The sequence below is a fragment of the Elephantulus edwardii genome, unplaced genomic scaffold, assembly GCF_000299155.1.
Source record: "Elephantulus edwardii isolate Elephantulus edwardi_28Jun2011 unplaced genomic scaffold, EleEdw1.0 scaffold00042, whole genome shotgun sequence".
Lineage (NCBI taxonomy): Eukaryota > Metazoa > Chordata > Mammalia > Macroscelidea > Macroscelididae > Elephantulus > Elephantulus edwardii.
Window position 1 is genome coordinate 51,748 of NW_006399792.1, and position 12,941 is coordinate 64,688.

At 41.0% G+C, this 12,941-nt stretch overlaps 1 protein-coding gene across 1 annotated transcript in view; it reads right to left on the reverse strand.

Annotated features, from left to right (window-relative positions):
- The window catches only part of PKD2 (polycystic kidney disease 2 (autosomal dominant)), a gene marked incomplete at its 3' end in the record, with an annotated part of 67,129 nt that overhangs the window by 9,136 nt on the left and 45,052 nt on the right, over window positions 1-12,941 (reverse strand). Inside the window, exons 4-6 of the mRNA XM_006885311.1 lie at window positions 11,545-11,795; window positions 7,244-7,468; window positions 4,464-4,692 (exon numbers count right to left, since the gene is read on the reverse strand). Coding sequence (XP_006885373.1) covers window positions 4,464-4,692; window positions 7,244-7,468; window positions 11,545-11,795 — 705 coding nt within the window. The remainder of the gene's footprint in view (window positions 1-4,463; window positions 4,693-7,243; window positions 7,469-11,544; window positions 11,796-12,941) is intronic.

Here is a 12,941-nt window from a genome sequence, read left to right on the forward strand (position 1 = left end):
GTGTACCGTCAAATCAGATCTGACTGGTACAGGAGGAGATTGTCCCTCCTTCCCCGGCAGAGCATCTGGTGGATTCGAACCGTGCACCTCTGGGAGAAATACAGTCTTAGAGACAGAGATGAAGCTGGATATTGAATTGTATATGTTCAATGATCTGTTCATCACAAATACCTTTTTTAGAAATACAAAAGGCATCTTTACACATGGACCTAACCTGATGGACTTCAAAGGAATTAGACTGACTACATCGCTGGCAAGAAACGTTAGAGAAGCTCAATGTATCAGCAGTCAAATCAGGACAGGTGCTGACTGTGGAACAGACCACTAATTACACAGGTGCACATTCAAACTGAAGCTGAAGAAACTTAAAACAAGTCCACAGGAACCAAAGTACGATCTTGAGTCTGCCAAACCTGAACTTAAAAATCACATCCAAAATAGGTTTGAGGCACTGAACACAAATGATCAAAGATTAGATTAGTCATGCTATGGCATCAATGATATAACTCACGAAGATAGCAAAAGGTTGTTACAAGGACAGAAGAAGAAAAGACCAGAAGAGATGAGAGAGGAAACTCTAAAAATTGCAGTAGAGCACCAAAAAGCCAAAACAAAGCCACAAAATGCTAGTGTAAAAGAGCTGAACAGAAGATTCCTAAGGGCAGCTTGAGAAGATAAAACAAAATATTTTAACTGACTGTGCAACTGGAGTTGGAAATAAAAAGGGAAGTATACATCTGACATTTCTACAGTTGAAAGAATTGGAAAACAAACTCAAGCCTCGAGTTGCCACACTGAGAGGTGCAATGGGCAAAACTGTCAAATTATCTAGGGAGCAACAAAGACGGAAGGAAAATCCAGAAACACTGTACCAAAAAGAACTGATTGGCACTGCAAAACTTCAGGAAATACCCTATGAACAAGAGACAATTGTAATAAAAGAAGTAGTTCAAGTTATACTAAAGGCATTGGCAAAACACAATGCACCAAAAATCAATGGAATACCAATTGACAGGTTTCAAATAACAGCTCTGGATATGCTTACCCATCTATGCCAAGAAATTTTGTTGGAAATTTGGTCAAGAAATTATGCCTGTTATCTGACCGACTGATTGGAAGAGATGTGTGTGTGTGTGTGTGTGTGTGTGTGTGTGTGTGTATGCAGATGGCACAACCCTGCTTGCTGAGACTGAGGAGGACCTGAAGTGCTTGCAGTCGATGAAGGACTGCAGCTTTCAATACGGATTGAAGTTCAACATCAAGAAAACAGATTCTCACCACTGGGCCGATTGGCAGCATCATGATAGATGGTGAGGAGACTGAGATTGTTAACAGCTTTAGTTTGCTTGGCTCCACAAATAACACTTTTGACACCAACAGCCAGAAAATGAGAAGACGAATTGCATTGAGAAAAGTCTGCTGTCAGAGACTTCTCCAAAGTACTAAAGAGCAATGATGTCAGTCTGCAGACTAAGGTGCACTTGATAGAGGCCATGATTTTTGCAATTACTTGCTATGCATCAGAAAGCTAGACAATGACTAGGAATGATAGGAGAATTGATGCCTTTCAGCTGTGGCAATAGAGAATAGTGTAGACTGTATCAGGGACTGCTAGGAGAACAAATTCATTCTGGAGAGGGTGAAACCATGCTGCTCCTTGGAGGCAAGGATTCTGAAGCTTTGTCTGACATACTTTGGACATGTTGCAAGGAAAGACCAATCCTTGAAGAGGGACATCATGCATGGGAGGGTGGAGGGACAAAGCAGGAGAGGAAAACCCTCGATGAGATGGATGGATTCAGTGACTGGGGTTATGGGGGTAGATGTGTTGGAGACAGTAAGATTGGCATAAGACAGAGCAGGGTTTAGGGCTGTTTTACATAGGGTTGCTATGAGTCACAGGTGACTTGACAGCACACAACAACATATATAGTTTTTGTTGTTCCCATACTAAAGAAGGATGATAAGAATGTGGAAATTATAGAACCGTATCATTACAATCACATGTAAGCAAAATATCACTGAAGATCATACAAAACTAACTAGAACAGTATATTGACAGGGAACTGCCAGAAGTTCAAACTGAGCTTAAAGGAGGCAGAGAGTATCAAAAGAATGCTGTTTTGTGTTTTATTGACTATGCAAAGGCATTTGACTGTGTGGAAGATAATAAACTATGGCTAAGACTAGGAAGAATGGGACTCTCAGAACAATTATTATCATATGAAACCTATATCTCAATCAAGAACTTTATCCGAACAGAGCAATGGAACACTGCATTTAAAATCAGGAAAGGTGTGCATCAGGGCTGTATCCTTTTTCCATGCCTGTTCAATCTGTATACTGAACACATTATTCGAGAAGCTGAATATGGCATTAGGATTGGAGGAAGACTCATCAACAACCTTTGTTATAAAGAAGGCACAGCTTGCTTGTTGAAAGTAAGTAGAACTTGTTTGCTCTGTAAGATCAAATACATAGCCTTCAATATGGATTGCACTCAACAACAAGAAGACAAAAGTCCCCAGTACTGGATCATTGGGCAACATCATGACAGATGGAGAAAAGACTGAAATGGTCAATGATTTCATCCTACTTGAATCCACAATCCACTTGGTATCAGCAGTCAGAAGATCAGGAGATGTACTGCACTGGGAAAGTCTGCTGTCAGTGACCTCTCCAAAGGACTGAGAAACAATGATGTCAGTTTGAAGTTATGCCTGATTCAGGCTAAGGTCTTTTCAATCACTTGCTATGTCTCTGAGAGCTGGATAATGACTAAGGATAACAGAAGAATTGATGCCTTTGAATTGTGGCTTCGGAGAAGAGTGTTGACTAGCCCATGGACTGCCAAAAAAACAGACAGACACATCTTGGAAAGAGTGTAGCCAGTATGCTCTCTGGAGGCAAGGATGGTGGGGCTTCATCTCGAATATTCTGGCATATTATTAGGAGAGATTAGTCCTTGGAGAGGGACATCACAATCAGAAAGGTGGAGTGTCAAAGAAAAACAGGAAGATCCTCAATCAAAGGACAAACACTGTATAACATCACTGTAATAAAACAGACTTGGGATTTGGGGTGAAACTAAGAAAACAGGGAATAAATAACACTGCACTAGAAGAGATGAAGAACTATTTAAAACATGATTAGGCATTATTTATATAACAATAGTTCAAAATAAGAGGTATACTGAAAAGTTTACTGGAGAAGGTCGCGGGAAGAAGTTATGCAACAAGAAATTTATTTTTTTCTTTAAAAAGTGAACTGGTGGGAGGTAGGGAGGAAAATGTGCAACAATGAATGAATGAAAATCTAACTTTTCCGTAAACTTTTGCTAAAATCACAAAAAAAAGAAAGAATGGAAGAAAGAAAGGAAGGAAGAAACGGCCACCCATGCAATAAGCAGAGAGAGAAGAACCTTCAAAGTAGAGGAAACAGCCAGGTCAAGGCACTGAGGCTGGAAGTTATTAAGAAGCACTGGGTTTTGCCACTAGCCAAACTCCGAACTTTGAAATTGCCTCCTCTTAAAGCATTATGCTAGTGAAATATTTTAACAATTAGTTATTCAATAATTCTTATTTTTTAACTGGACCCTTAATAATAAACATAAATTTTCCAACTGGAAAAAAATTAGTATTTTAAAAAATTAATTTGGATATAAGCCAAAAAAATAAAGGTCATAGATTAAAATAATAATCAAAACCAACAAACCGAAATGCAAAACCATCACCTCGAGGACTTGAAGAGAGGGGTGATTGTGCAAACTGAAAATGAAAGATTGAAAATCATGTACTATTTTAAACTTAATAAACTTGTCTTTGTGTCAATGTAATTAAATGTTGCCACAAAATAACAGTCTTCAGCTGCTACACAGATGTTGATGCCAAGCTCTGATATTTATTTTCCAGACAGGAGACATTGATCCTACACTAACAGAGTATTACAAAGTTATTTCTATTTTGTGAAGTAACCAAAGTTGATATCATTGTTTGATTTGATGGATGTTTGTTCTGCAAGGGGCCAGCTAGGAGGCAAGTAGATTTTTTTCTCCTACGTGAGGCAAGGATTCTGAGGTTTGTCTGACATACTTTGGGCATGCTGCAAAGAGGGACCAGTCCTTGGAAAGGAACGTCACACTTGGGAGGGTGGAGGGACAGTGCAAGAGAGGAAGACCCTCGAAGAGATAGATTGATTCAGTGACTGGGATAATAAGGATAGGTGTGTCAGAGACAATAAGGTTGGCACAGGCTAGAGCAGGTTTCAGGGCTATTGCACATAGGGTTGTTATGAGTCGCAAGCACATAACAACAACAATGTAACCAATGTTGTGTTTCCTTTTAACATAAAATCAGTAAGGCAAAAATTTATGGATCTTTAAAAAGAAAACTGCGATCCACAAAGGTTAGGAAATCACATGGTTTTACAACCAAGCACAGCTTTAATATTATTTTCAAACCTACCACAATGATCACAACATCCAGACAATTCCAGAAACTCCTGAAATACTGTAGCTTGTGAATGCGAATTTCCAATATCTCTTCCACCACATAGTAAAGTATAAAGAAACAAAAGATAATCTCACAGGCTGCCAGGAAGTAATCAAAAGTTGTTATATATCGGATCAGCTTCACAGGCTGAAATTGCCAGGATGTGATCACACCACCTGTGGCTGGGAATTCAACCAACAACCTGCAATACAATAAGAACCAATTAAAACAGCAAGTGGGTGCAACCAGGAAAAGATATTAATCTATTCTGCCCCTGCATTCTAAGGTAATAAAACTGCCATAAGTCACCCTAAATTAGCTGCAGAATGCTTTGGAATTCCATACTTAGAGAAATCTGTCATCAAAGGAACAAGACTCCCCCCCACGCCCAGATCAAAGGATTACTTCCTCCTCACTCTCCCCTCTACCATTCTGGTATTTAAGCTGCTCATAATGTTACTACATACTTTCTTTTTTTTTAAAAATAAAAAATAAAAAAAAAGAAAGTTTTTTAAGAAGTAGAAGCCAATTAACAAATATGCTTTTCAGGACTTCTAATAAATACAAAGCATACTTGGCAAAACAAAGAGCATAAAGAAAAATCATTCACCCAAAACATGTATGAGGAGCAGATGTACTTTGCATGTATACACACACACACACACACACACACACACAAAGAAGTGACTGTGTCTTTCACTCAGTCATAAGCACTGAATAGTTTATTTACCTTGCTGAGAGGTACCTTCCAGAGGTTAACTGTTAATGCACACTCAAGAAATATCTGGTAGTCTGACATAGTATGTATTTTCCACATTCAAATTGATGGGACTGATTTACCACTTTGAAATGAGAATTTTTCTTTACGGATTTCCACTGAGTATGTGTCAAATAGGATTTCTAGCTCCTTAATTTTAGGTCTTTTTAAGATCTTCCATCAGCTTGGGTTCTCCCATGACTAGGCATGAGCAGCCCAATCTAGATAATGAACATCTAGGGCCCAAACATGTGCAAGAATCAAGACATTAACTATGGCAAATTAGAGCAGGTCGAAGAATTTCTTCTTCCCTATTTTTTGTCTATTCTCTGGAGGGTTTTTTTTTTCTTTTCCAAATGTGAAATGTTGGAAAGTAGGGCCAAGAATCCAAAAAGTCAGCAATACAATCAGAGACAGCAGTTAGCATGAATTCCAAAGAGGAAGGTACTTGCTCTATGTGCAAAGCCTTCACTCTCAGTCCTATTCAGCCCCTGCATCTCTCAACCATTTACAGAAGTACAGAAAACAGTGCTGAGTAATGAAACAATGGCCTTCGTTAACAGTGTACAGGGAGGAAGTGAAAGAAATATTCTAGACCTTTTTCTAGAAATAGATGTTTACTTAAATGTCAATCAGTGTCACCTGCCAATTTTTATGCCCCTGTCTTCACTGGGCCCATGAGAAAAAGTAATAGTTGCAACAGATTTTCATTGACCTCTAGTACTGAGTAGTATGATTTAAGGTGATTTTATTTTATGCAACGGCTTTTAGCAACAAGGATAGGAAAAAGTCAACTAGCCTGGCAAAGCAGACTTGAGTTTCCCTTAAGAAATGATGGCAAAATAAGGATAGCATGAGACTTAATCCGCTTTATCTTTTATGGAAATGCGTACACGTGCACATAATCCATGGTGGTATTATGTGAGTGCGCTACCACATTTAACAGAGGGATTAAAGTGAGTGAATGCTAATCCCCTTTGGGTCTGCTCTGCTATTTCTCTTTCTTAACAGCACTTGCTACCCTTCTGTTATCAGGTGCCGCTAAGTTGCTTTTGACTCATGACACGTTTACCTGGGCAGGGAACTGCCCTACAGGGTTTTTAAGACTATGATCTTTCAGAAACAGACCAGATGGCTTGCCTTCTGAGGTGCCTGGGTGGTCTTGAACCACCATCCTTCTAACTAGCATTCCAGCACTTAACCATTTATGTCTCCCAGGGATGCTCTGTTACTTTCTAACCTAAGAGATGTTTTTAGATTTTGTTTATTATCATCTTCCCTAGTGGAAGACAAGTTTTTCAAGAGTAGAGTTCATTGCTCTGTTCATTCACGTATAAGTCTAGAACAGTCCTGGGAACATCTGAGGTGTCCCATAAATGATTATAGAATGAATGGATGGATGAATAAATGAATGAATGAGGCCTCAGATAAGCCAGTGAGGTGGGACGTCTGTCTTCCACAGAGTGGCCATCATAACAGCATGATAGGACTGTGGGAAGGACTTTCCAGGCCTGTGTTAAGTCTTAAGCATAAGCAGGTACCTGAATATCTCCTCCTATCAGCCACAGCCTATGAGGATCTGTGACAGTGCTAGGCTAACCATCTGGACATCAACTAAGAGTGGGACCCTCGGGGAAATAAGGCAAGATTTAAGGATTGGGGTTCTTAGTGAGAAGCACATAGAACTGACTGTCTTCAAAGTGGTTAAAACTAGAGGCAGAAAAAGACGTTTCTTTCAGAAAGGTTCTGACATGGAAAAAAAAGTGGAACAGACTTTAAGTTCCCTCCATTTCAGTAAATTATAGGCTCTGAATACCTCCCAAACCTAAATATCACTACCCCACCAAACCCTGGGTTTATAGCTCCTCTGTCAGCCCTAATCCTTGGCTTCTCCCTTTAACCAACTGAATGCAGGGGAGGGTTTGCTAGCCTGTCTCTACAACAGGATGTTCAGACAGCCACACAGAAATGGGAGGGCATTGCCCTCAGCACACACCTGGCTACACAGAACAGGTTCACGTTGGCATTGTACACAGAAAAGTCAATGAAGGTGGCCCTGGTCCCTCGGTCCAGCCAGCCATTTCTCTTGAGGCTAGCGATCTGGGAAGCTGTTTCCTCTCTGGTTCTTGACAAATCCAGGTAGTAGCCAGCTCCACTGTAAGTTGTAATCATGCCCCAGTAGCTACTCCCATTCAAATCTTTTTCGCTTGTGTAGATCCAACTAATTGGAAACAAAGTGAAAATAAACAAGTAGAATCAGTCAAAGCACTTAGAGTAACTACAAAGACATCTAGGCCCTGGTAAAGTATGTCATAAATAACTGCAAGTTTTATCAGGCTAGGTAATGAGCCTGTCATGGTGTGTTCCAAGTGCTTATTCATTGATCTCATACAGCTGTTAATCCCATTTCAGGAATGAGAGCCTTGAGGCTTAGTACAGTGAACTTTGTTCCAAAGACTGAACTGTGCACAGCCAGGAATTTACAGCAGGGCTGTGGGTCTCTAAGACAGTGCTCTTAGCACTTAGTTTATTCCCTGGGGTAACTGTTTTCAGATGACTCAAAGTGCCAAAAGCAAAACGCAGCCAAAAAAGGGTGCAGGTTTATAAAGTTCCATTGTCTGTCATTGAATCAAATAAGATCTTACACAATACCTGGGAATTCAATCCACTAGTATTTTCAGAGGGAGCTCTGGTGGCCTAGTGGAAAGAAGTTGCGCTGCAATCTCTACGGCACACAAGTCAAATTCACCGGCTGATCAGGGGAGAAAGATGGGTAATCTCCTCCCATGCTACTGGTTGGTTCTGACTCTATGGTACACCACCAGCACCACCACCACCACTACAACATTTTCAGAGGATAATCTTTGATAGAGGATGGTTCTTCGGCACCAAAAGGGGCATAAAAATGAATCAAGAGCCCTTTCCTCAATTTATAATAAATTGTAAGAGAAAGTTATAATGAAATTAAGTAAAATATGAGGTGGATGATGATAAGAACAACAACAAAAAAAAGATAGAAATTGCACAGCAGTCAAAAAGAGAAGTATCTTTATCTGTTAAGTCTAGCAGTGGGAGAGGTGGGTCAGAGGAGATGCTGGGGAGAAGCTGTAATGGACCAGGGTGAGGGAAGTGTGTAGAATGAGGACTTGCAAGACGGCACTGCAAGCACGCCCAGAAAAGCTGCCCAGTGTTCAAGTTGTCTTTCGTTCCAATTTTAGTATATGTGCTGCCGAAGCGAGCACTCAAGCTGTCTTTCAATGAAGAAAAGGTTGACAAGTGGACTGTGGTCAGACTGTAAAGGGTAAGGATGAAAAAGTCCGCAAAGAGAAAGGATCTTGGAAACACAGAACAGTTTACGCTCCAGTGGGAGCAGGAAGAGGCTGGAATGGTGAGAAGAACAGCCAAGTACAAAACAGAGGTGACACAGCCGGGTAGAGATGGCTGCCTCCAAAAAGGCCTACTTGCAGGATGGACTCAGCTTGGCATTCAGGAACCTGAATGACAACGTTCTACATGGATAGAAAACTTTTCCCAACAGCTTAAGAGTGGTTCACCCTTAAGCCTAAACTATCTGTGCACACACTGAGTGCCCGGTGGAGCATGCCCACATGATCAAGCCCTCAATAAAAAAATGTTGGGTGCTAAGTCTCTAACGAGCTTCGTGGTAGGTAACACTGTCACAAGTTGCTGTCATCCTGTGACCCCACTGGGAGAGGACTCCTGGAAGCTCATGTCTGGTTTCCTCTGGTCGCTGTCCTAAGTCTTCTTCTCTGCTGACTTTGTTTCCACTGTAATAAATCTTAGCTGTAATAAATCTTAGTATGACTGTCTGTGGATTCATGAATCTGGGATGGCCTGAGGAGTCCCTACCATCAAGAAGCTGACATTTTAACAACATAATTAGTAACAAATAACATAGGAGTAATTGGGTTTTGGGATCAGGAAAAAGGATTAAATCCCAACTTGGTCATTTACGAAACTGTGACATCTTGGGTCAACAAGCAGCAATTTTTTTCAGCTATAAAATTGACATTACACTACTTATCCCATAATTGGTGAAGAGTAGATGAGGCAATACATGAAATCACTTACTCTGTAGTGACATTAGAGCAGTGGCTGTATAAATATTTCCTATTAGAGATGCAAAACAAAGAAAAATACTTGAAAAGGTACTAGGGGACCTTTTTGAGAACTAGAAAAAAGGTGAGAAACAAAAATCAGTTATAATTCAACTAATCATGTATTTAGGGTGGGGGTGAGGAAGGCAAAAGTAAACCCTTAAAAGCTAAGAAAGAGCATCAAGTACTCTTATATATATTATTATATAGCATTGTTTTATATTGTTGGATTACTTTGGGAAAAATTTTTTCTTCTTCTTGTTCTATACCATGGAATCAGATCTGACAGGCACAGGAGAGGATTGCCTTTCCTTTTCCGCGGAGCATCAGGTGGATTCAAACTGCTTGCCTTTGGGATTGCAGCACAGCTTCTTGCCACTAGGCCACCAGAGCTCTCTTATTGTTGGATTAATTTTGACTTTGTGGTAAGGAGTTACACTGCCAACCTAAAAGGCACACAGTTCCAATCCACCAGCTACTCCAAGGGAGAGAGATGGGTAATCTCTTCCTGTGTGATTTACAATCTCTGAAAACCCACTGGAGGGTTAGCTATGAGTTGCTTCTGACTCAATGATATGTAAAAATAACATTTTGTACTAGGGAGCTCTAGTAGTACTGTGTGTTGGGAATTGTGTTACTATCACAAAGTAAGCGTGTCTCTGATTGTTTAAATTCACCAATGGCTCTGAAGGAGAAAGGCAGGCAATCTCCTCCAGTGTGATTCACAGTCTGAGAAAACCCACTGGAGGGTCAGCTATGAGTGGGTTCAGACTTGACAGCAGTGAGTTTGAGTTTTATATTGTGTTAGGTTTTTTAATGTAATCTAGAGACGATTTAAAGTATTTAGAGGACGTGTGTAAGTTATACACACCTACTACTCCATTTTAAATAAGGAGATTGAACATTAGTGGATTTTGGTATGGGAAGGAAGTAGTTTTACTCTAGAGTTGTCTGATTGTTCTTAATCAGTTCACTATAGAATCTGAAATTTAAAAGTAGAGTGTGCACTGGTGGGAAACAAAAATTTTGGCATAGAAGAGGTATGTCCCCCTGTGTGAACAAACCTGTGTCCTGCTGTGGGGTTCAGTTCTGCGGATGGGATCTACATGAACCAGTAGAATGAGGTCTGTAAGCTTACAGACAGCTCTGGACCACAGGGACTGACCTTAAAATGCCTGGAAAGTTTCTTCTATATCCTCATAATAGCTACAATTATTTAAAAAATAATGATTACTCTCCCTTAATGTGTAAGATTTTACGTGTGGTTGCTCAAGTGTATACACACACACACACACACACACACACACACACACACACACACACACACAGACACACAAGGGAGCTCTGATGGCCTAGTGGCAAGAAGCTGCACTGCAATCCCAAAGACACGTGGTTCAAGGCCACCAAGTGCTCTGTGGGAGAAGGCTGGGCAATCTCCTGTGCAATTAACTGCCTCTGAAAAACCCGGTGGTGGGTCAGCTTTAGGTCATCTATATTATCTAAGAGAGATAACAACAAGCTTACAGACAGCTCTGGACCACACAGGCTGAAGCCTCCTTATCAGGGGAGAGAGAGAGAGAGGCGGTGAAATCTTGAGCTCTGCTATCATTCTCCTAGTTTGACTCAGTGCTTTCCCACCTGTGTCCCATCCCAGGTCACCTGAGAGCCATAAAACTACGGTTCCCTCCACAGTGAGAGGGACACTGACTACTTCAACCCACTTGAGGACACATGGTGGACCTGGGCCCTGTTCCCTGGGTCTTTGGCTTCCACTCTCACAGTGAGTAAAGGCTTGACGCTAACGTTCTTTGTGACTTAGTGTCCTAACTGGCTTCTCTGACACCCTGTAGTTCAGCTCTCTCTATTCAGCTCAGCTTCTTGACTTGGAGGAAAATATTACTGGGTCTCTGAAAATAAGGTTCAAACGCCTTAAAAGAAATTTCCCAAAGAAGATAATGTCTTTTTGGGGCCCACAATGTAGCCTTTAAAAAAAATATGTAGAATAGAAATGGGGTAAAACAGAAGAGAAAACTTGAGAACCCAAAGGTGTGTGGTTTTGGCCAAGGCCTTTAAACTCAAGCACTGAGGAGTCACTGAAAGCATCATGTCCTCGCAGAAGGAACCAGAGGAGGAGGGATGCATGCTCGTTTATGAGAGAACAGGAGCCGCAGACACTCACGCAGTTCCGTTCCGAGGGCCAAATGGTGCCCGGTCTTCACTGCTGCTGGAGTAGACATCGTAGCACTCTTTGATCTCATCTCTCAAGTCCTGCGGGATGGAGCAGGATCCGTTCCTGACTCTGAGCTGCCGTATGCGTGGTATGCCTAAGAGCAGGTTCTCGTAGTAAATGAAGCTTTGGTTGTCAGTTTCAGTTGAGTTGCTGGGCTGCATCTTCCAGTACAGCCCATCCAGCAAGGGGCCTTCTGTGAACTGAAAGCAAAGGCAACACTTTTTAGAAGGTTCTCAATTGGGAGTCTACCATGGAATGTCTACATAACCGACAGTGTGTTAACTCTGGAATGTGGCAGTGACAAAAATGAACTTTGCTCTGGTTTGGATCTGGCTCCATCATTGCAGCTGTGTGGCCTTGTGCAGAAGTGCCTCTTAGCCAAGTTTTCCCATGTAGAAAATCAATCTCTACAAGCTTACTGCGGCTGGCACAGCATGACACTTGATAAATGCTAACCCTGATTTTTATTCCAGGACCAAAGGCATGAGGAGTATAAATCCAAAGCCATGATCAAGTCCACTTCTCCTTTTTAAGACAGGGAAACTAACATAGTCTAAATTTGTTTAGAGATGAAAAGATTACATTAAGTTTGTTTTTTAAATTTCTGGTGAAAATATGTATCAGTTAGTCAATCAGTGCCATGGATTCAGAACTGACTCATCATAGATCTTTCAGATGCTGGAAATCAGATGGGAAGAGACTGCCCTGCTTTCTCCCTCACAGAAGCTGGTGGATCCAAACCACTTGGCTTTGGGTTGATAGTGCAACGCCTTACCCACTAGACCATCAGAGTTTTTGAAAATATGCATGTTGTTGTTATGTGCCACCAAGTCTAAACCTACTCTGAGCTTACCTTTCGTGTATCCCAGATGATTGCTCGTAAGTACACCAACTGGTATGTGTATCACAGACGGCTGCTCACAAGGACACCAACTGGTGCATTTCAGATGGTTGCTCACAAGCTTTAAAGGCTACTGACACTACTCACTAGATGACATGGTAGAATAGACACTTTGGAAACAGCATGAGCCCACATGACTGGGCAGTCTCATGAAGCCATGGCCCTAAATCTTCAAAGTGAGAGGGTTAATCCTCAAAGAAGTACACGTATACAGAGCAGTAACAGCAACTGAAGTTTCTTTCTTTGCTTCTACTATAAAATTATATATAACACAACATTTGCCATTTCACTGTGCTTGTTGTTTTTGTTTCTAGTGTATAACCTAGCTAATATATTACATTGGTGTATAGCCTAGATAATAGTTTTGATTATCTATCTAGTTTATGGAGCTCTAGTGACAAGAAGCTGCACTGCAATCCCAAAGGTATGTAGTTAAAATCCCCCA